The sequence below is a fragment of the Pelmatolapia mariae genome, linkage group LG7, assembly GCF_036321145.2.
Source record: "Pelmatolapia mariae isolate MD_Pm_ZW linkage group LG7, Pm_UMD_F_2, whole genome shotgun sequence".
Lineage (NCBI taxonomy): Eukaryota > Metazoa > Chordata > Actinopteri > Cichliformes > Cichlidae > Pelmatolapia > Pelmatolapia mariae.
In genome coordinates, this window is record NC_086233.1 from 27,437,789 (window position 1) to 27,459,641 (window position 21,853).

At 41.7% G+C, this 21,853-nt stretch overlaps 1 protein-coding gene across 11 annotated transcripts; it reads right to left on the bottom strand.

Moving 5' to 3' along the window:
• Positions 1-2,690: 2,690 nt before the first annotated feature.
• On the bottom strand, positions 2,691-21,450 carry si:ch211-282j22.3 (ER degradation-enhancing alpha-mannosidase-like protein 3). Of its 11 annotated transcripts, XM_063478734.1 has the most exons (20): positions 20,276-21,159; positions 20,124-20,169; positions 19,170-19,270; positions 17,788-17,827; positions 17,580-17,692; positions 17,235-17,388; positions 16,948-17,082; positions 16,698-16,803; positions 16,484-16,581; positions 16,248-16,373; positions 16,070-16,153; positions 15,887-15,970; positions 15,575-15,699; positions 15,254-15,419; positions 7,820-7,977; positions 7,611-7,728; positions 6,549-6,722; positions 6,140-6,305; positions 5,833-6,024; positions 2,691-4,751 (listed from the first exon to the last, which is right to left on the bottom strand). In XM_063478734.1, exons 1-20 carry the CDS (start codon positions 20,437-20,439, stop codon positions 4,519-4,521), a joined length of 2,583 nt encoding a protein of 860 aa, XP_063334804.1. In that variant the 5' UTR covers positions 20,440-21,159; the 3' UTR covers positions 2,691-4,518. The 11 variants fall into 11 exon arrangements, 10 of the variants coding, with proteins under 10 accessions (XP_063334804.1, XP_063334794.1, XP_063334795.1 ...); XM_063478731.1 differs by lacking the exons at positions 2,691-4,751; positions 5,833-6,024; positions 6,140-6,305; ... (1 more) ...; positions 7,611-7,728; positions 7,820-7,977 and adding exons at positions 7,995-10,985; positions 21,321-21,450 and having other exon boundaries at positions 20,276-20,638; XM_063478729.1 differs by lacking the exons at positions 2,691-4,751; positions 5,833-6,024; positions 6,140-6,305; ... (1 more) ...; positions 7,611-7,728; positions 7,820-7,977 and adding exons at positions 7,995-10,985; positions 21,321-21,450 and having other exon boundaries at positions 20,276-20,727.
• Between the last annotated feature and the right edge of the window lie 403 nt (positions 21,451-21,853).

A 21,853-nucleotide genomic window follows, 5' to 3' on the forward strand; every position in this document is an offset into this window, starting at 1 on the left:
TGATATTATCTTAACTAACTTCATTGCCGTGATAGCCAGGACATTAATAAAATTTTTAAAAAAAAATGCGTGTACTGAATCATCCGAAGTTATATAGAGATATTTCTACCACCAGATCGAGATCGTGTCTGATCAGATTCCCACTTGCACTTGAATGCAACAGTTTACCGAGCGATTACAATCAGGATACCACGTAAACGCATACGTGAGGCGTGATGTCGTGGAGGAACCGGTTTAATAATGTGATCTTCTTGGTTTGATGGTTTTCATGCGGCTGGATAGAGTCGTGTATTCATGCAAAACTCCTAGTCTTATTTTAATGCGGATAACTGTTCACAGTCATAGTCTACGCATTGCTATTCTTTTTTATTCTTGTTTATCAATTTTTTCCTCTTCCTAGCAGTACAGATATTATCCAAATGCAGATAGCTGCAAAGGGAGACAGCTGAGGAGCAACAGGTAGCAGCAGGTGGGGGTAAAATGATCTCCAGTTGTATTTTTAAGATGTATAGATAGACATCGAATAGACAAACATATATAGGCCTCTTTTTTCCATTGTTGTCCCTCTTGTCTGCCAAAGCCATTATTGTTATTTCCCAAACACAGACCAAATGGCGAATGGCAGCTGGAGCCTGTTTGCTTGCTTAGTGCTGAAAGACCATTGCCAAACAAAGAGCGGAATTTAGGTCAGCAAGGATCTTTAGCTGTCCGGTTCAAAGTAAGTCCTCAAACCGGACTACTAGTAGCTCACAGTCTTCCTGTACAAAAAGAAAGAGAGCGTATCGCCTACACCCTCTGTCAGTTCAAATGTTTTACATATCAGGACATAATAAAAAAAATTATCTAGTCTTTAGCAGCTCTTAAAGTTAAGTAAGTGCAACCTGAAATGAACAGGCGAACATGGCATTACACACATAGTACCCATGACATATGAAGTAATGGTTTTCTCTGTGGAGAAGTTTTCACCCACTCTTTCATACAAAATTTGCTTCACGGTTTCATTTATGTAGAGCTCGATTCCCGCCACAGTGTTTCAGTCATGCTGAGGCCTGGGCTTTGACTGGGCCACAGCAACACCTTGATTCTTTTCTTTTTCAGCCATTCTGTTGTAGATTTGCTTGGGAACATTTTCCTGCTGTGTGATCAATACTGACCAAGCTTCAGCTGCCGGTCAGAAGGCCTCACAATCGACTCTAGAATCTAGAGTAGTGACTGCGAGGTGTCTGGGTCCTGTGGCTGTAAAACAAGCCCAGATCGTTACCTCTCTGCCAGCGTATTTCACAGTTGGTGCGAGTTGTTTGTGCTGATATGCATTATGGTCAGACATTTCTCATGGCTGCTCCTCACCCTCATAATTCCTATAAAAGCAGTTTGGGTTGACTTAATTTTTCACACTGCTTCTGCATTATGGCTTAACTGTTATAAAGTAAATAATGACAAAGTGTCTTATATCAGGGCAGCATGTTCTCCTTGGGTCTGCGTGGGTTCTCTCCAGGTACTCTGCTTCCTCCCACAGTACAAGAACATGCAGTTAGTGGAGTGAGGTTAATTGGGGAAGCTAAATTGCCCATAGGTGTGTATGTGAGTGTGAATGGTTATCTCTGTGTTAGCTGTGTGACAGACTGGTGACCGGTCCAGGATGTACTTCACCTCTCACCCCAGAGGGGATAGGCTCCAGCCCCCTGCAACCCTTAATTGGATAAGCAAAGTGGAAAGATGGATGGATGCTATAATATGTCATGTTTTCTACTTCATATGAGGTTGTATTTATCTAATTGTAAGGTCTGATAAAGACCAGATTCCTGTCCTGATGTGTAAAACCCTTGTACTTTCTTTTTACTATGACTATACACGCACTTAAAAAAGCTGTTTAATCAAATGGATTTGTGGTATACTGTATTTTGTGACACACACACACAAAACCCCCCAACATCTAATTTGTCTTGCAGTAAATTAGATTGCTCTAGGACTACCACTCAACAATTACAACCTCTTTATTCTAAAAACTGTCCAGAGTCCTTACATGGTGGGGCTTTTTGTGGGTGAAACAGCATCAGCAGCGCTATTATAACTGATGTCATCGCAGGTATCATCGTTCTTGCCACGTAGTCATCTGGAACAAAAACGTGTCAAGGTCTGTCTCATTTTTCCCAGACAAAGGTAGTCAGACAACATTCTTTTTCTTGAAAAGCTCACAACCCGCTGCAGTGCTGTGGCACGGATGTGATGCATGTGGGTTTTGGAGGCAACTGATGTTACGTGTCTTTTGTGTTGAGCTCAAACTGTACATAAAATATATACATAAAGAAGTTATTTTTGCTCTTGCACAATATTTCTAATAAATTAAAAAAAAAATACATAAAATTACAAAGATGTGTGTACTTAATATGAAATGTGTTACAATCAAATTGCATTTCCAACCTGTGTACACAGCTGCACACATTACTTTAAACTACTTTTAAAGGGAAAACTAATACAAAAGGTCTTTAACCAGATAAATAAGTCATTATGAAGTGAGAAATAAAGTATCAGAAAGATTACGCTGGATGATTAATCACAAAAGCCTACTACAGGCAAACGGCAACCACATCCTTTAAACTATGACCTCATAGGAAGCCATAACTGCCACTGATGACAAAAATGCAGAGTAATGGAAAAAAAAAAAAAAAAAAAAAAGGTTGGTTGGGTTAGGAATTATGATTTTTAATTTACTGACAAATGTGTCTAAGTTACGTCCCGGAAAGTGATTTCAGATAATCTCTCTTTTGGCACTTTATGAGCTGCAGGACACAGACCAACAAAAACCTCAGAGCGGCAGAAGAAGCATGAAAATCATTTAAAAGAAGAACGATCCATTTTTTTGGTGCATGGTCCTTTTATCTGCATGAACATTTACATACACAGTCCTGAGGTAAACAGGTTGGCACAGCCTTATAAAAGACCAAACAAATATCTGACTTCAAATTAGCTCAGCAGCATCAGGAAAGGGTGCACTGTACAGTTAGGTAAGGAACAAATGACAGCTCACATTTCCATGTTACACAAAAGTTAAAAATCAAGCAAACTACTATTAGTGAGGATGAAATCGTTATGCAGTGTTTTGAGTTTTAATCCAAAGTTATAACAAGTAAACCTAATGCTGTAAAACAGGTGAGTATGCAAGGAGTGTGTGAGAGTCAGAACCCCAGCTTGTAAATTTATGCAAAATGCATCCACTATAGATTTCAGTCACACGCTGGCATAAATGTGTAGGATTCAGTTTGCCTTTTCCGCTCTGGTAAATGTTAGATGATCCAAAAACTCACCCAATCTACTTGTTCATAAACGTGACAATTTGCAGTGTTTTGAAAGTAGCATTGCAAAAAAAAAATTGGCATTTAAAGGAAGATACAAACAATCGATTGTTACACAGTGAAAACGCAATGAAAAATAACCATAATGAGTTATTACATTTGACCGTAAACAAACGTAATAATAGGATGATTCTTTTTTTTCAATTTTCCACAAGTCTCAAAGTGCAAAGCAGCCTGAACAATCCTTGACGCTGCACCTGAAACCAGGGATGTCTGCTTGCAAGAAAACCGCCTCTGATCACAGTTTCAGTGTTTCTAAGAAAACGTGAGTTACAACTTAACCGTGTGGCTATTTTTGGGTTAGAAAGCTGAACTTTAAAAGATTCATGATGGTAAATCGTACCGACTTTCTGAATTTGTAAAGACGGATACGTTTTTTGTCTTGTGACGTTTTAACCGAGATGCCTTCAAGGTTTTTTTTTAGTCATTACACATACACACACACAGTCACAGACACTGCTCACATAATAGCAAAAAAGCAGAGCACGCACAGGCACGCACGCACGCACGCACACACACACCATCAATGCAAACTGTATTCACTCTTAAAATTCCCTGAAGTGATTTCCAGTAAGAAAGAAAATAGTTTTTAAATTAACCCAACTTCCTGTTCTTCAACAGCCAGCATTACATTACTGAGAAGCTCTGGTAGCTAACACCACCTACTGGCCATGTAATATTCTACTCTCTATCAATGAATGCCTAAACAGTACTTGTTAAAGTGAAAAGGTGCAATATACACTAAAAATGCACTGCATTGCATAACAACCGTAGCTGAGGACACTTTGGACCCTTATCTACAGTTTCCTCTGGATGTACTTCATATGGGCCCACAGGAGCAAAAACTACAGGTTAGGTTTAGGTTTACACATTAACAGCCTATCCTTTTAGATTTATATTACTAAGTTTAGTCTCATGAGATCAGAAGCCACACCTCAACCACCATTTCCTGTACCACATGGAACAGAATCTACAAGTCTTTGATTGAAAGGTAGATATAGACCCTTCAAGACAGGCGTAAACATGCCAGTTGTGTCAGTGAGGGCTCCCTGTGCTGTAGGGCAGTGAGGGGCTCTGAGGCACACTCCATCCAGAACCTGACAAGATACCAGTGGCAGCAAAGTTCGGGATCAGCACAGCTCATGGATTTGTGTTTGGTCCGACATTAAGAGTCTGGGATTTGAGAGGGTTGAGTCCTGTCACTCTCCTCTGTGCATGACTGCTGCTGTTCTGACTGCCGTTTTTCTCTCAGTTCTTCTACTCCCTCGTCCTTAAGAAGCACCTCGTCATTCTCCAAGACAAACTCCAGGGTGCGCCCGCTAGCTGCTCCCCCCTCCATCTCCCCCTCCTCTGCCAGGCGGAGTTTTAGGTTCATGCTGACGTGTTTCTCCATTTTATCTGTAGTACGAGGACAGACAACGGCACACGTAAACAGGAGAAGAGCTCACATCTGCAGCACAAACTAAGTTTTTCCATATAATTTCATTTTGTCCTCAACTTCAATTCCATTTTTATATTACCCTGAATTAAAAACAACTGAAATAGTGAATCTGCACTTTGCTACCAAGTAAAACAATAATAAAATGATGATAGCTATATGTTCTGGGTCAATTTGGGACCAACAGCTATGTCAAATCCACAAGAAAATACATTGTTGCATGCTACATAAAGTTTGATGTCAGAGGAACCATGACACATATCCTTAAAACATCTATTAAAGGACAGAAGCACAAAGGAAGAAGCACAAAGGCCTTCCTAACCTTTACAGTGTCTTTTAGACAATATTTGATCAAGTATATATCTGGTGATATTCTATATTATTCATCTTTCAACAAACATTAAATATATAAAATCAATAAAAATGGTAAGTGACAGATGATAGTAAGTATTTTCTGTGAGGCAGACACTTTTTCCCCCAAATGTCATTCACGTCTATTGTTAACACATTGGTGAGTCACATCACAGAGTTCATACACCCAGCATTATCTTTAATACTCTTCACTGCATGAATTCTGAAAACAACGCTATCTATTTTTCTTCCTAACCTTTACAGTGACTTTTATAAAACACACGATTAAGTATAAATCTGATGAGTCTATATCCTTTTTGTTTCCAACAAACATTAAAAATATGAATAATATTTTCCTTTGATTCTGTAGACCCTATTAGGGGGTCACAAGCTAGTGTATACCTGGTGTTAGATAAATGGGAGGGCAGTGGGTGTAAAATCTATCCACTGTGGCTCCCCCACAGGATATTAGAGACCAATCACCAGGGCCACATGAATTCTGAAAATAGTCACCGACTCCCAGCCAGATTTGAACAGGGTTAGTGCCAAATTATCAAAGAGACTCAAAAAGTTGGACAGCATTAAAAAAAGACCAACCAAACTATAATGTCATTTTTTAACTGTTCATGGGATTTGCTGACAATACCATAAACATATTATATCTAATCTAATCTTCCTCCTGATGCTCACCACGTCCGAGCTGCCTCTCTTTGGGCAGCAGCAGCACATCCACGTTGCGATGTTTCTCCAGGGCAGCTGTGAGCACGGCACCCTCACGGCTGAACAGGAAGACTAAAGGCAGGGTGATGTCTTCAGTGGAGTCGCCATCTCCAACCATCTGGAAGAGAGGGGTTTCCTCGCTGTTGCTTCCTTCACGGTGGTCTGAGGAACAAAGGCGTATGCTGAGCTCATGAACATCTTTGAAGTCCACTCATTCTAAACTTTGAGAAATACTATAAGAGCAAATGATTTCAGCTCAACTGGTAATGACTCTCACCTATGAAAATAACTCCTATGGCTCCTGCCTTCTGTAGCCAACGAGCCTTTGCAGCAAACATGCAGTCACCTCTCAGTGCCAGAGCGATGTGGCCTTTTAGGCCCGCTGCATTGTCTATGGGTCCACACGCAGTGTAGGGGGAAGCTTTCACTATGCTTCCCTTCACCTGCAGCACAAGAGTTTGTTTTAATGTGATTTTGTGTTTGCACATTAGAGAAAAGAACTAAACAAGACCAAGAGAACAAAAATGCATACATAAATGATTAATTTTAATTAGTAGTTCATATTATATCAATTACGTCAGATTGTAATCTATTCAAACACATTGTTGTAATGAAACACGTTTCTGTTTTTGTTCCTGAAAGCTACACTAGCTTTGACACCGATACCATGTGGTGTGTTATCTCACCCCATGCTCCTGCTTGGTGAGGTCCATCCCAAATTTGGCAGGTCCTGCAGTGAGGACCGTCCTTCCCAGAAATGGGGGGGATATGAGCTGAACGACATGAGGCACCACAACCTCCTCCTCTGGTGCCTGGCTCAATTCTGCTACAAGTTTTACCCGGTAAACTCCTTTATGCTCCTGCAGACATCAATATTTAGAGACCCAATTGAAAACAAGAGCTGGTCAGGTCAGCCATTCCCAAAGTCAAGAGTGCTGCAGCACACTTAAAAACCAGAAATACCCATGTGGCACCACCCAATCTTCAATCTTCACTCTAATCAAAATACAAGACAAACTGATGGATTTCCCTGAACATTTAATTAAGAAAAAAAAAACCACACGCACACACAAACAACACAGACTGTTGGCTATAAATTGCTAATGCTACCCAGTCATATGCAAAGTGTTAAGGAGTGTGACTCAACTGCCACTGGTACACAAACATCAACACAAGAGCAGTAAATGTAGGTCAGTGTAATGAGTAATAACACAACCTAACCACCTCCTATTACCATTTTTAATTAGATTTGTTTAACTTAACATATTTCTAATTTCAAACTACATTTCTGTCATTACTGTGGCCCACCTGCAGTACCTATACAACTGGCACACACTTTGGGAATCAGTGGGTTGGACCATTAAAATACATAACTTCACATTTAAACTAAATCTCAGGCAGATTTTGCTTTAAAAGAGTGGACTGTTATAAGACAAGCATAACAAACTAGATAACTATAATGGAAGAAAATATACTCGTTGATTCACAGAGTTTGGACAGTGCCTCCTGGTGGAGTATGAAAATACTGCAGCTGGAGCACTAATTCATTTACAATAATAAACTAAATCAATTTGAATTTAATTTATTTTACCAATGGCATTAAATATTGAAAAAGAAGTATTGTATAAAAAATGGCTGTGGAATTTAAAAAAAAAAAAATACATGTAATTGTATATTTTCGGACCTATTTTTGACCCTGAACTCATCATTTCAGTTCATATTTGGAGTGCAAAGTAATCAGTGTATACCTTAAGCCTTCCAGTGTCTCCCATATTGGCTTCGTTCAGTGGAGTGAGAGAAATGCCCATGCTTTTAAAGAACTCCACTGGCTCCATGCCATTATCATGGAGTGGAAGTTCAATTTCCCTGCAAAGTATGAAGGCAGTCATGTAAACAACTTCACAAATCCACCAGAGAATTTACTCTGGAATCAAAAGTCTCTTGCAGCTGGACACACCTGATGGGTAAAGGGTGGAAGGCTCGTCCCACCCCAGTGAGGTACTTGTAGCCGTCCCTGATGGTTTTGGCAAATGACGGGTTGTTTGGGAATAACGTCTCAGTGCTGGGACAGGAGTGTGTAAACAGATCTTCTTCTTGAGAAATACGAGCAGTCTCCTGGAGAACAAGACACACCTTTAAATAAGTATGTACCTACTATACAACTATGCCAGTGAGTTTTGCTGTAAACTTCTAAATATACAGAACTGTCATATAAGTGAGACTTACAATAATTACAATATTCACTAAATTAAGATCAACTTCCTTCTCTATTACAAACCCAAACCCTTGTACTATAAAACAAAACAAAGTTTGAGATAAATTAGACTGGTGGCATGCTGCTATCCTCATTTTCTTTGTGATGGACCGGGCAGTGAAGGAAACTTAGGCACAGGTTAAAGTCCAAAGAAATGATTTTTTATTTAACCCAAAAAAACCATAATTGGTTAAATCATGCAAAAAGAATCAAAATCTTGGGCCCATAAAAGAGGTCAAAATAACAGAACTCTACTCAAAATTGACAACACTACTGATAACTCAAACAAACTGACCTGACTTAACGAGACAAAGGGGAAACTTAAATAGTGGCTGATCAGCCCACAAAAATACAAAGGGGTAAAACACACAAAACCTAACTGAAACCAAACATACTGAACTCCAATTCCCCCCCATGGTCCCGAGTTATGGCATGAACCAATTTGCAGTCTTCCTTTAAAGCTCGCTCCGCCCCTTTTCCACCTCTTGGCTCCTTAATCAAGGGACTGGAGCAGCTGCAACTAAGGTAACTCAGAAAACAAAAGATTAATCATACATAACAGTGTAAACTAAAATGTGCGCACTTATTTTAGAATGCAGTGTTATGTGGATATGTGAATTAACTCTAAACCAAAACCAGTTATTTGTCCTGTAAATTAATTCCTATATTTAAAGAAAGACAAATGTGAATGCAATGTTACTTATAAGCCTCTACACTAACATGGTGGATATTACCACTGTGTGGCTGTAAGTGCAGCCATCACACACTCCCCCTCTTCAGATCTCTCCCTGGGACAGCGAGAGAGACAGTCTGCAGTGCAGTTATCTTTGCCGGGGATGTGGTTGATGGTGAAGCGGAATGGCTGGATTGCAAGGTACCATCGCGTGATCCTTCCATTTGTGTCCTTCATTCTCTCTATCCATTGAAGAGCCTTGTGGTCTGTTTCCAATATGAACTCCCGTCCGAGAAGATAATACCTAAAGGAGTCCAGGGCCCACTTGATGGCAAGACCCTCCTTCTCGATGGTTGAGTATCGCACTTCCCTCGGAAACAGCTTGCGGCTGATGAAGGCCACTGGATGACGCTCTCCAGGCGGTCCCTGTAACAGAACAGCTCCCAATCCTCTCTCTGAGGCATCAGTCTGAAGAATGAAATTTCTCTCAAAATCAGGGCTGTGCAAGACTGGGCTCTTACTCAGAGATTGTCGTAGGTCCTGAAAAGCCATCTTAGCCTCCTCTGTCCAGGTGATCTTATTGGGACTTCGGGCACCAGTCAGATCCGTCAGAAGAGCTGCCCTGGTAGAGAAATGGGGGATAAACCGATGATAGAATCCTGCCATACCTAAAAACGATCTCAGCTGTTTTCTGGTCTCTGGCAAGGGACAGGATTCTATGGCAGTGACCTTATCGACTTGAGGTTTTATTACTCCATTTCCAATCACAAACCCAAGGTACTCAGTTTCAGCCTTGGCAATGGCACACTTAGCTGGATTAACAGTCAACCCTGCAGACTGAAGACGCCCCAATACCTTCTCCAGGTGTTGCAGGTGTTCTTCCCAGGTAGAACTGAAAATCACTATGTCATCAAGGTAGGCTGCAGCAAAATCAGACATGTCAGACAGTACCTGGTCCATCAGTCTCTGGAATGTTGCTGGGGCACCATGCAGTCCAAAAGGCATGACTCTAAACTGGAACAAGCCCCACGGGGTCCGGAAAGCAGTCAACTCTTTTGAGCGCTCAGTCAGTGGTACCTGCCAATAACCCTTGCAGAGGTCTATTGTTGTCAGGTATCTGGCCTTCCCAAGGCGCTCAACCATGTCATCAATGCGGGGAGTTGGATATGAATCAAATTGTGATATTGCATTCAGGTACCTGAAGTCTATGCAGAAACGGATACTGCCATCCTTCTTTGGCACCAGGACCACCGGGTGGCACCACTCGCTCTTCGAGGCTTCAATGATTCCTAGTGACAACATCAGGTCGATCTCCTCTTTCAACGGGATCAGTAGACGCTCAGGTATCCTGTAACTCATTCTCTTCACAGAAGCTCCATCTTTCAACACAATGTCATGTTCCACAATGTCTGTTCTACCAGGATTTTCGCTGAACACATCTAATTTACACAGGTTTCTCACCTGAGCCTGTCTTTCCTCAGGAAGATGGTTGAGATCCAGGTCCTGAGGAGTGGGTTTTGGCAGATACTGATCATCCACTTCCTCCTCCTCCGAAACCTCCCGGATCAGAAAGACATCTGCTTTTGGTCTCCCCACCCATTCCTTAAGCAGGTTAATGTGCAGTACTCTGCTGGAGCGGGGCTGATCTGGAATAGCGACCTTATAGGTTGTTTGCCCAAGTTTCTTTTGGATCTCATATGGCCCTTGCCACTTTGCTAACAGCTTACTGTCATCACTTGGAAGAAGCACCAGCACCTTCTGACCAGGACTGAAGGATCTTTGCCGAGCTGACTGGTCGTACCAGGCCTTCTGGTGCTGCTGTGCTTCTGCTTTGTGGGCTTGGGCCAGCTCCGTCATCTTCTCCAACCGTTCCCGCATCTGGACAACATAAGAGACAACATTGACAGCCTGTGATCTTTCTTGGTCACCCTCCCAAGTCTCCCTCAGAAGAGACAAGGGGCCTCGTACCTCATGGCCATACAATAGTTCAAAAGGTGAAAAACCTGTAGAAGCCTGGGGTACTTCTCTATATGCAAAGAGGAGGTAGGGCAGCCACTGATCCCAGTCTGTACCAGTTTCATTGACAAATTTACGTAACATTTGTTTCAGGGTCTGATTGAAGCGCTCTGTTAGGCCATCTGTCTGAGGGTGGTATGGCGTTGTCCTCAGGCTCTTAATCCCAAGGAGCTGGTACACCTGCTTCAACAAAGTGGACATAAAATTAGTGCCACGGTCAGTAAGAATCTCACGAGGAAAACCAACCCTTGAGAAGAACTGTATGAGACAGAGGGCGACTGCTTTGGCTTTTATTGATCTCAAAGGAAAGACCTCTGGATATTTTGTAGCGTAATCTGTCACAACAAGCATGTAACGGTTGCCTGCCTTGCTTCTTTCTAGAGGACCAACAATGTCCATTCCTAGCCGTTCAAATGGAGTGCTGATAATTGGTAGAGACTGGAGAGGAGCTCTGGAGGGGATTTTAAGAGAAGACTTCTGGCACTGAGGGCAGCTTTTACAGAACAGTGTCACATCTGAGCGCATTCCAGGCCAATGAAAATATTTTCTAATGCGGGCCATGGTTTTGTGCTTTCCCAAATGGCCAGCCCATGGAATGGAGTGTCCCAAGGAGAGCACCACCTTCTGGACTGCTCTAGGAACCACCAACTGTAATGCTGAACCCTGCTGACGATACAGAATGCCATCCTTCAGCAGAAACTCCCCCTTGCTGTTCAGATCTTGCTTAGTTTCTTGGTTCCTCTCTGCAGCTTTCTGGAACAGAGATGTCAGAGATGGATCGTCATGTTGCATTTCAATAATATTAGCAGGGATTTTAAAACCCAAAGGTAACTCAGGCTCTGTGCTAGGAGCTGCTCGAACAGCAGTATGTAGAAACTTCTCTTGCCTTCTCTGTCTACGAGACTTACGAGACTTCCCGGGTGCAGTCTCTATGTCCGCATCATAGAAGGGCAAGGCACGGAGTGGGTGTAGGGACTCCTCTTTCTTCTTAGCTTGAGCTCTTGTTACTGCAACATTGCATGTATGACTAGGATTCAGCAAGTCAAACAACACAGGCAGATCTCGACCCAGCACTACTGGAAATGGCAGATTCTCTGCAACACCAATATTTAGAATATACGTTTGTCCTTGTACTTTGATGTACAGATCTGCTGTTGGATATGACCTCTCATCTCCATGAATGCAGCAAACAGGGATTGTCTCCACATTATTAACTTTATTTGCGGGAACAAAGTCTCGGTGCACAAGAGTCTGAGTACTTCCTGAGTCAACCAGGGCCTTTAATGGTTTCCCATCAATCTCAACTAATGTCATTTTGAAACCATTCTCAAACTCCACTTTAGGTTCCACACTTTGTCGGGGCACAAAACACATCTGAGTTATTTTTGTAGAATTCTTCGGGCACATCGGTTTTGTATGGCCCTCCATCCCACACAAATAACAAATCACAGTCTTGGGTGGAGGTCTTGGCGGCATATTGACAGACTGGCTCTTTGGAGGTTTACTCACCCCTGTTTTCTGGTAGTGAGGGACAGATTTTGAAACATCTCTCATTTTCCATGCTGTGTGGCTCCATGGCTGTCCTTTTCTCCGTGCCGCCACAAACACATCAGCCAGTTCTGCAGCCGCTGCAGCAGAGTTTGGATTGCGTTCTTTAATCCATATCTGTAACTCAGGAGACAGCATTCTCAAGTATTGTTCTAAAATTAATGTTTCACCAACCTCATGCACCGTTTTTCCTTTTGGCTTTACCCACTTCTCATATAACTCTTTCAATCTTGCATATAGTTCTTTTGGATTCTCATCAGGTTTTACCTCCAGTGAACGGAATCTCAGTCTATATGTCTCAGGATTGATGTCATATTTTTGAAGGATAGCCGCTTTAACTTTGTCATAGTCTAAAGAGTCATCCATATCCATATGAACATACGCACCTCTTGCTTTGCCAGTGAGTAAAGGAATCAGATGAAAAACCCAGTCCATTTTTTGCCACCGGCAAACTACAGCCATGCGTTCAAATGTTGTTAAAAAATGTTCAATATCATCCTCTTCTGTCAATTTTTCCAGCCTGGGTTCATAAAAGCGAGACTGACCTGATTGAGGATGTATTTGCTCATTACTGGAGCCAGCACAGGGAGGATCCTCCTCTTCAAAGGACTCTACCTCTGGTTGTTCAGGTTCCTCCATTTGAGGCTCAGAAACCTCCATTTGAGGCTCAGGGACCGGGGTGGTACGAGCTTGCACTTCTACCTGCAACAGCTGAAATTGATGTTGCAGTGCTCTAAAGCGCTGTTCCTGGCGGGTGAACTCCTCCCTTCTTCTTGCTTCCTGGGCCTCCTGCTGACCCATATGAGAACGAAGGATGGAAATCAGTTCTGACATTGTCGGCTCCTTACCTTGGCTGTCAGTGCTATCCACCCCTCCAGAGGCTCCATTTTCCTCTCCTCCTTCTTCTTGCTCTACCACTCCAACTGGCTGGTTTTGACAATCTCCTTTTGCTCCTCTGCCACTCCTTCCCATTCTGTGCATGGCTTGATAAGTGAAGAGGGGGAAAAAAAAAGAGGTAAAAAAATCCTGTGCCTTCAACTGCTGATCCCACTTCTGACACCACTTGTGATGGACCGGGCAGTGAAGGAAACTTAGGCACAGGTTAAAGTCCAAAGAAATGATTTTTTATTTAACCCAAAAAAACCATAATTGGTTAAATCATGCAAAAAGAATCAAAATCTTGGGCCCATAAAAGAGGTCAAAATAACAGAACTCTACTCAAAATTGACAACACTACTGATAACTCAAACAAACTGACCTGACTTAACGAGACAAAGGGGAAACTTAAATAGTGGCTGATCAGCCCACAAAAATACAAAGGGGTAAAACACACAAAACCTAACTGAAACCAAACATACTGAACTCCAATTCCCCCCCATGGTCCCGAGTTATGGCATGAACCAATTTGCAGTCTTCCTTTAAAGCTCGCTCCGCCCCTTTTCCACCTCTTGGCTCCTTAATCAAGGGACTGGAGCAGCTGCAACTAAGGTAACTCAGAAAACAAAAGATTAATCATACATAACAGTGTAAACTAAAATGTGCGCACTTATTTTAGAATGCAGTGTTATGTGGATATGTGAATTAACTCTAAACCAAAACCAGTTATTTGTCCTGTAAATTAATTCCTATATTTAAAGAAAGACAAATGTGAATGCAATGTTACTTATAAGCCTCTACACTAACATGGTGGATATTACCACTGTGTGGCTGTAAGTGCAGCCATCACATTCTTCAAATTTCTGTTATCACAATATCAGTATTAGCACTGTCAGATTTAGTAAAAATTTGACAGTGCTAATGTGAGACATACAAACAAACCAGGTAGCACTGTTTTTGACCTCCTTTTTGCCTCAATTCTTCATGGCACTGATTCAATTAGGTGCTGGAAACCTTTCTCAGAGGTCTGGGGCCAAATTGGCATGATAGTATCACACAATTACAACAGATCCGTTGTCTGCACATCAATGATGCAAATCTCCGGTTCCATCACATCCCAGAGGTGCTTTTGATTGAGATCTGGTGACTGCGGAGGAGTTTTGAAAACCATGAACTCATTCCAGTTTCAGGTGATCTGAGCTTTGTGACATGGTGTGTTATCCTGCTGGAAGCAGCCATCAGAAGGTGGGTACAACGGGGGATGGACATGGTCAGGAACAATGCTCAGGTAGACTGTGGTAGTTAAAAAAAAAATTGCTCAGTTGGGCTGGCTGAGGCTCAGGAGGTAGAGCAGGTCATCTACTAATCAAAAGGTTGGTAGTTTGAACCATGGTTGGTTGTATTTGAATGTGTGTTAATGTTAGAAAAAAGTGCTTGTGTGAATGAGACATGCTGAATAAAGAGCTTTGAGTGCTTGACTAGAAAAGTGCTATATAAGAATCATATACTCAGACCATTCTTTGGGAACCCCTGAGACAGTTGTGAAGAAAATCCCAGTAGTATTCAGACCAGCCCTTGTGACACCAGCAACCACATCACATTTAAATCACCTTTCCTCTCCATTCTGATGCTCCATTTGAGTTCAAGAAGACAGTCGAGAACAGGTCTACGTGACTAAATCTGCATACAACCCTGGAAGTGATTCTCAGCAACGTGTTGACTATAGACAAGAGTACGAGTACCCGGTGGTGAAGATATTAAGAGGGTCACGTAGGCAACTGGAGCCTGGAATATCCACAAGCAACCAGCTGTCAGCTTCAAAAGCATTTCCAATGGGCACTTCCCTTTGTGGACGCAGCTTTAATGAAATGAGTTGTTGACATGTGATTGCCTGATTAGATATCCATGTTAAAAAGCAATTTGACAGGTGGACCTAACAGAGTGGTTGGTATACACAAGCTTGTATAGAAAATAGAGGAAGATAACGTTTGCACTGGTGTTTGTGACAAAGTGAGCGCTCTCACCGTATCGTTTCCTGGACAAGGTGGCTGAGTGGTGGAGAGAGATATAGGCAGGAGGTGAGCCTCTGTAGTGAAAATGTAGCCGTCCATATCAATTGGCAGGTGACTCTTCTCAGAAAACATTAGGTACAAGTATTTAAACATCTCAGCCAGAAAGAATGAGTCCATCCTAAACACAGTAAAGCCCACATATATAGAAGGAAAAAAAAAAATCAGAAGAAGAAGAAAAAAAAAGGTCACATCTGTTTCTGATGCTTAAGGTTACACTTAGGTTACACTTTTCAGTTTTTAAATGTTCAGAACAGAGTTCGCCTCACACAGTACCTGTCTTCATGTGTCCCTGTGCGGACATCTTGCACAGCAGCAAACCCGCAAGGCACTCTGGCATAGGCATTGAGCTTTTCCACTATGGATTGTCCCACTCTGAGGTAGTAGGGGTCGCCAGTGGCCTGCAGACATCAAAATATAATCTTACCTACATGTCCTACAGGATAAGCTCTTCATATCCTTAAAATGAATAAAATACTTGTATAAATTAGCCAACTTTTAACAAAGTTGAACCTTTACAACCAAAGAAAATGTAATATATTTAATCAGCGACACTGGTAGTGACAGAGATTAAATATACAGGGTTACCTTATAGAGGTAGTAGGTGCTTTCTGCAAACTCTGGTCTCAGTAGGTGTTGACCCCAGTGAACTCTGAACTCTGTAGTGAAAGCCTTCAGTGAGATGAACAAAAAACAAAAGAGGTTAGTACCACTTTTCTTGACTGCTGAAATGTTCTGGGATACAGAGGAATATAAATACTGAGTCATTACCTCTGGAAGAAACTTGTGCTGTTTGGTTACTTGGTAAAGCATTTCATGAGTTTCAATGGCTGGTTTCAGATCCCCTCGCAAAACCTATATAAGCAAAAGCAGGACTTTAGAAACTTTAAACAACAAACTCTTTCACTATTAAAAGAGTCAATATGATTAACTGAGCACATCTTAAGACCTGCAGGCCAGGGAAGAATGCCAGGAGAGAGTCCATCCAGCTTCGCACACTCACTGTGGGGTTGTGCATGTGTACATTGAGCAGCAAGGGAGGCTGACTGATGTACTTCATAATGGCACTGTAGTGCTGTAGAGGAAAAACCAAGAAACACAAATAATTACTGTAGTGTTTTCAGCTCAAACACTATAATATGACAGACTGTGTGAGACAATGATGTTACAGCAAGGAATGCTTACAACGTTGAACCTGTCCAGAAAGACATTGTCTCCCAGAAGAATGTACGCCTTCATCAGGTATTCGTAGTATGAATCGATGCCAGCGCCAACTCCACTGTCTGCAAACACAGAAGCAACAAGACTCAGTAAGGCTCGATTTCCGCCGCTTGTGTGAGAACCTGCATGATTCCAGTGCTGTCGATGTTTGTGTATCTTTGTGTTTAAACTGCCTCACCCCTCCGGACCCATTCTCCATTGTGGATATTGATGACAGTCCCCACCAAGTCACTTCCCCTCTGTCGCCTCTCCCAGAGGACATCCAGAGCTTTCCTTGCATGTTCCTGTAAAAGTATTACATGCTTAAACTCTTTGAGGTGAAAACTACTTTCAGCTATAATTTCGAACATGAAAAAGTTAAAAAAAAAAAAAAAGAAAGAAAGAAAAAAAAAAGAAAAAAAAAAAAAGAAGGAAGAATAAGGTAATACCTCAAACACAGAGTTTCCTGACAGCCTGCTGAGGGCAGCGAATTCCAGGATCATTGTTCCTGCACATGCTGTGCAGGTGTCGGACTCGGTGCCTGTCCGGGAAAGTGGGTTTAGGACACCGTAGCGCAGATTTACCTGGTGAGCCAAATACAGCGAAATTTATATCAGTTACTGTGCAAAATGAGGAACATGTTCGTCGTTTATTAGTGCCTAATTTTGAAGAACTAGATAGCATATAATGAATCTGCAATAAGGTTTGTGATATTTAACAATAAAATAAGCACTACCTTAGGATAGGGAAGGCCACTTGTGGTGTTAAAGGCAGGCAGTAATCGATGGCCCAGCTCTTTGGCCATATGTAGGAGCTCATCACGATACCATTGCATCCTCTCCCCACGTTGCCGTAGGAGGTCAGCCATCACATGGCCCCCTAAAAGCCCACTGGGAAGACGAAATACTCAGGATATTTCTTTCCAGTGACAATAAAACGATGTACTGATGTCAAAAAATACTACATTTGGAATAATGAGCCAAGAAGAAAAGCACTTCAAATAAAGCCGTTAATACAAATCTGAGGAAAATAACAAAGGCTGTATAATATACATATATATATATATACATAAGATTCATACCCTAAAACTCTGATATTGGTCTCAAACACTGACACCACCACATCGTTGTCAAGGCGTACATCACTCACAGCCTTCTTCACTGCCTCCTCAAACTCATCAAGCTTGTTTAACACCTGTTTAAAATTCATGCGAGCGAAAGAAAAAATTGTTCAAAAACACAAGCAAAGCAATATTATGTTTTTTTATGAGAGGAAATTCAAATACTCACCACCAGGGTGTCAAGGGTGTCAATCAGAGTGAGAGAAAACCTAAAAAGATGATGGAAACGAATATTATGACATGTCGATAGCTAGCACAGCGCAGCATAGCTGGTGTCCTACTTTCCACTGATTCAGTTAAATTTGTAATGACTCATGCTGAGTCTGAAGCTAAATGTTACATTATAAAACACGTGTTGTACATAGATCTGTGTATGGCACTCCAAGATGCCGATTTAATGCCTTCCTGTTAGTTTTATTGCTTAAACTGGTGGCTCATTCAGCATCTCTGAATACTAGGGCATCTTTGAAGAGAATAGCAGGGCAAGACTATAGTTCCTGTCTTCTTTAAGGATGCAAAATCATTCTCAGAAGCATTAGACCAGGGGTGTCCAACTCCAGGCCTCAATGGCCAGTCTCCTGCAGATTTTAGATGTGTCCTTGATCCAACAAAGCTGATTTAAATGGCTTAATGACCTCCTCAACATGTCTTGAAGTTCTCCAGAGGCCTGGTAATGAACTAATCATTTGATTCAGGTGTGTTGACCCAGGGTGAGATCTAAAACCTGCAGGACACCGGCCTGGAGTTGGACACCCCTGCATTAGACAAATTAGACTTGGCATGCAAAACATTTTGCACCCTTGTCAAAAATTCTGTTACTGTGAATACTTCAGCAAGCAGGAAATGAAATGATCTCTAAATGGCTTCAAATTGAAAATTAAACATACTTTTCATAGAATTTTAAGCACGGTGAGTGTATCATTTTTGCCCTGTCGATTTTAGGAGTGAAAGAAAGTTTACAAAAGAGACCTTAGCTGTCAGATAACTTCTAGATATCATGTAGCTTGGTACAGCTACATCCTGTTCAGAGTCATTTTTAGAAAAGTATTGGTGATACACATTTTACAAATAAAATGAAAGTATTTATAAAGTGGGGGTAAAAGTGTTTCCACGAAGCTCTTTTCTCAAACAACAGGAATGGTGACGGTCAAGTTGTGGTCTGGAAAAGCAAAAGAATTACTGCAAAAAATACTCACAGGATTCCTAGAAAGCCAAATCAAAATTGTTCTATGACTGCAAAAGACCTTCAGGAAGATTTATCAGGGTTCTTATCATGCAGGGTAGACGAACTTTCCCCCCCCCCCTCTCTCTCTGTTATCTTGTTGTCCTTTCAAAACCTCAGCAGATAAGAGATGATGAAGTAATCTTGCTCAAAATATCAAAAATATCTCATCTCTTACTTTATGCCATTTGGAAATCAGGTCATCTTTTATCTGCTAATCTTAAACTGCTCACACTCAAACCTTTGCTGCGATACTTTGGTCTAGCTGCTGCTTGAAGGAATTTAAATGTATATGCTTTTCATGCTCCAAATGTCAATTAACGACTTACTTCCCCAAGGAGTCATCTATGTCCCCTCTGTTGGGCTCCTGGCCACGCACTCTCCCTCTGCAGCTTAGAGGCATCAGCTCATCGGCTGGATAGGCATATTTCTACAACAGAAACAAACATTTGCCTCCATGCTTTCATTATCATTTCACATAAAATGTTTCATTGAGGAAGGATGGGTGGAGATCAATAGCTTATACACCTCCCACTTCACCTGGCACATACAGTTTTAGTTCTCACTCAACAATGTCCCTTAAGTTTTCCATCTAAATGTTCAAACTATTAGCGGACTCAGTTGAAGAAATCTTTGACAGTTTAACTAAGGCAGTGGCTCTTAACCTTGTTGGAGGTACCGAACCCCACCAGTTTCATATGCGCTTTCACTGAACCCCTCTTTAGTGAAAAATAAAATATGATTTTTTTCAAATTCAAGACATAGATATGTTTTTTACATATCTATGAGCCGTGCATGTCACAGCGGAGGCTCTGCCGAACCCCTGAGACCAACTCACCGAACCCCTAGGGTTCGATCGAACCCAGTTAAGAACCACTGAACTAAGGAATGTACTTGTTTAAACTCCTTCTAGTGATAATTTTGCCTCTTTATCGCCCTTTTACATGCAATAATCAGTTAAACATTAGCTGCTCTACTTAACCTATATTAAATATACACTTAGATTAATTTATGTTAGGTCACAAGGACATCTAATTTTTACTTCTACCACACACTTTAGGTCATGCGTGCCTCTTTGTCCAACTCTAGTCATCCTATAAAGGCACAGGTGAGTCTGACCCTCTCCAGCATTACTAACAGCAACCTCAACCAAATCCAGCATGCTTGCTTGCATGCACGTTTCCAGTTGGAAGCAACTGACTCATCTTTTCTCCGGACTGTTGCAAAAAGCAAACATAAACTTACTGGTAATTACAATTATTATGCTGTAATGAACACCTTACCATGTAACTGCCATAAGCGTGATCAAACATTTCAACAATCTGGTCCCTGCACAGAAGAAAAACAAAACGGGTAAAGATGCAAAAGTTAAATGCTTTTAATAATTTTACAAAAGCGCACTCACTGTTTATATGTCTATGTGAACATTCATCACCTGATTACGCCCTTTTCCTCGGGTGTCATATTCTGGCTCTCTTGACATTTTCCCCAGCAGAAAAGACTGACGACCAGGAGAGTTTTCCACATCGTCCCTGTGGTAGAAGCAGAGCCCGATTCCCAGCACTGTTTGTTTCCAGTTGTCCTCATGTAGCCTTGCATCACGATAAACTTTTAATAGGGACAAACAAAGCTCCTGCTCTCCGTCCAGCGCCCACACAAAGTCAAACAGTGGAGCTGGCACAGCTGTCCTCCTTTAGAGTCCAGGTCATCTTCTCAGAGAAATGGCTCTGAGATGCCGACGTTAGCTACCTCCAAGTTCCATGTCCGTCTTTACAACCCAGTTGCTCTGTAGTTCATCCTGTGTTGTTACAACCATCACATGCCCTCAGAGCACCCCAGATGACCGGTGTTCATGTAAACAAGGGACAGCAAGTGACGTTAGCTTCCCTGTAAAGGAAAAACGAGACTAAGCACGAAGCCCTGGTTAAGCAAAGAAAGACCGAACAGGTTTAGTAGTGCACTTCTTTTTAAAGGCGGTAGTCTGGAAAAAAATAAAATAAATATTAAGACGTTACCAAAGTGATGTCACAGTGAAATGGAGTGGCTAATTCTCGCTAGCCATGATACTACTGGGAGGTTCCCTGCTGCTAGTCGGCTATCCAGCCGCTAGTTCGGCAAAGCTATTTAGTGAGCTAATGAGGTCGCACGTTAAAAAATAAAAGTGAAACAGGCCAAAACATACTCTGGGATTAAGAACGAATGCTCCAGTCGCCGTATTAAATGAAAACGAGTGCTAAACAGTTTTTTTAAGGGCCGATGACACGTCTCCAAGTGTCACTATAGTACTGAGCTGTCAGAGAGCTGACAGGCTTTGTCGCTACCCGGCTAAAGTGGGTAAATTTCTCCCCGAGTTTAGCTCTCAGGATAAGTTGGTGCCACGTAGAGCATCTGTTTTCCTTTCGCCCACCTCTATTTCCTCTCGTTAATCGGGTTATAATTAAGATTTCAGAAGGATAAAAATAAGATTATGTTTCACTCACCATGTAACAGAGGTCAGATTGCTATAACAGCAATCTTCCTTAAAGGCTTTAATTAGGGCGAAACAGCAACATGACCAATATCACAAGGTAGGCGGTGTCAGCGAGGAGGCCTTTTGTAACGTCCCAAAGACTTTGATGTATTTACGTTTATATAAATTCACACTTATCAGAAAAATAGATCGGTGCACCATGCAAAAGGAAGGAAGAAAAAAATCATGAGATTTTACATTTCCACGGGAATTACTTAGAGCTCATGGTGGAAAATATAATCTAGATTATATTTTTAAAAAACAAAGCATCCAAGATCCATCCAGGAAATGCAGCCTAATGCCTGCTTTTTTCATGGTTCCTTTCCTAATAAGGTCTGTAGTGTCTCCAGTTTACCGAAAGATGTCGCAGCTGTCTCCTTTCCTTTTCTTATCAGCCTACTTCCACACATCACCTGGAATTTACGCATTTTTTATTCATATAGACATCTGACCACAGGATGTTTCCATGCATTAGCTGTTACTGCTATATAATCTCACTTAAAT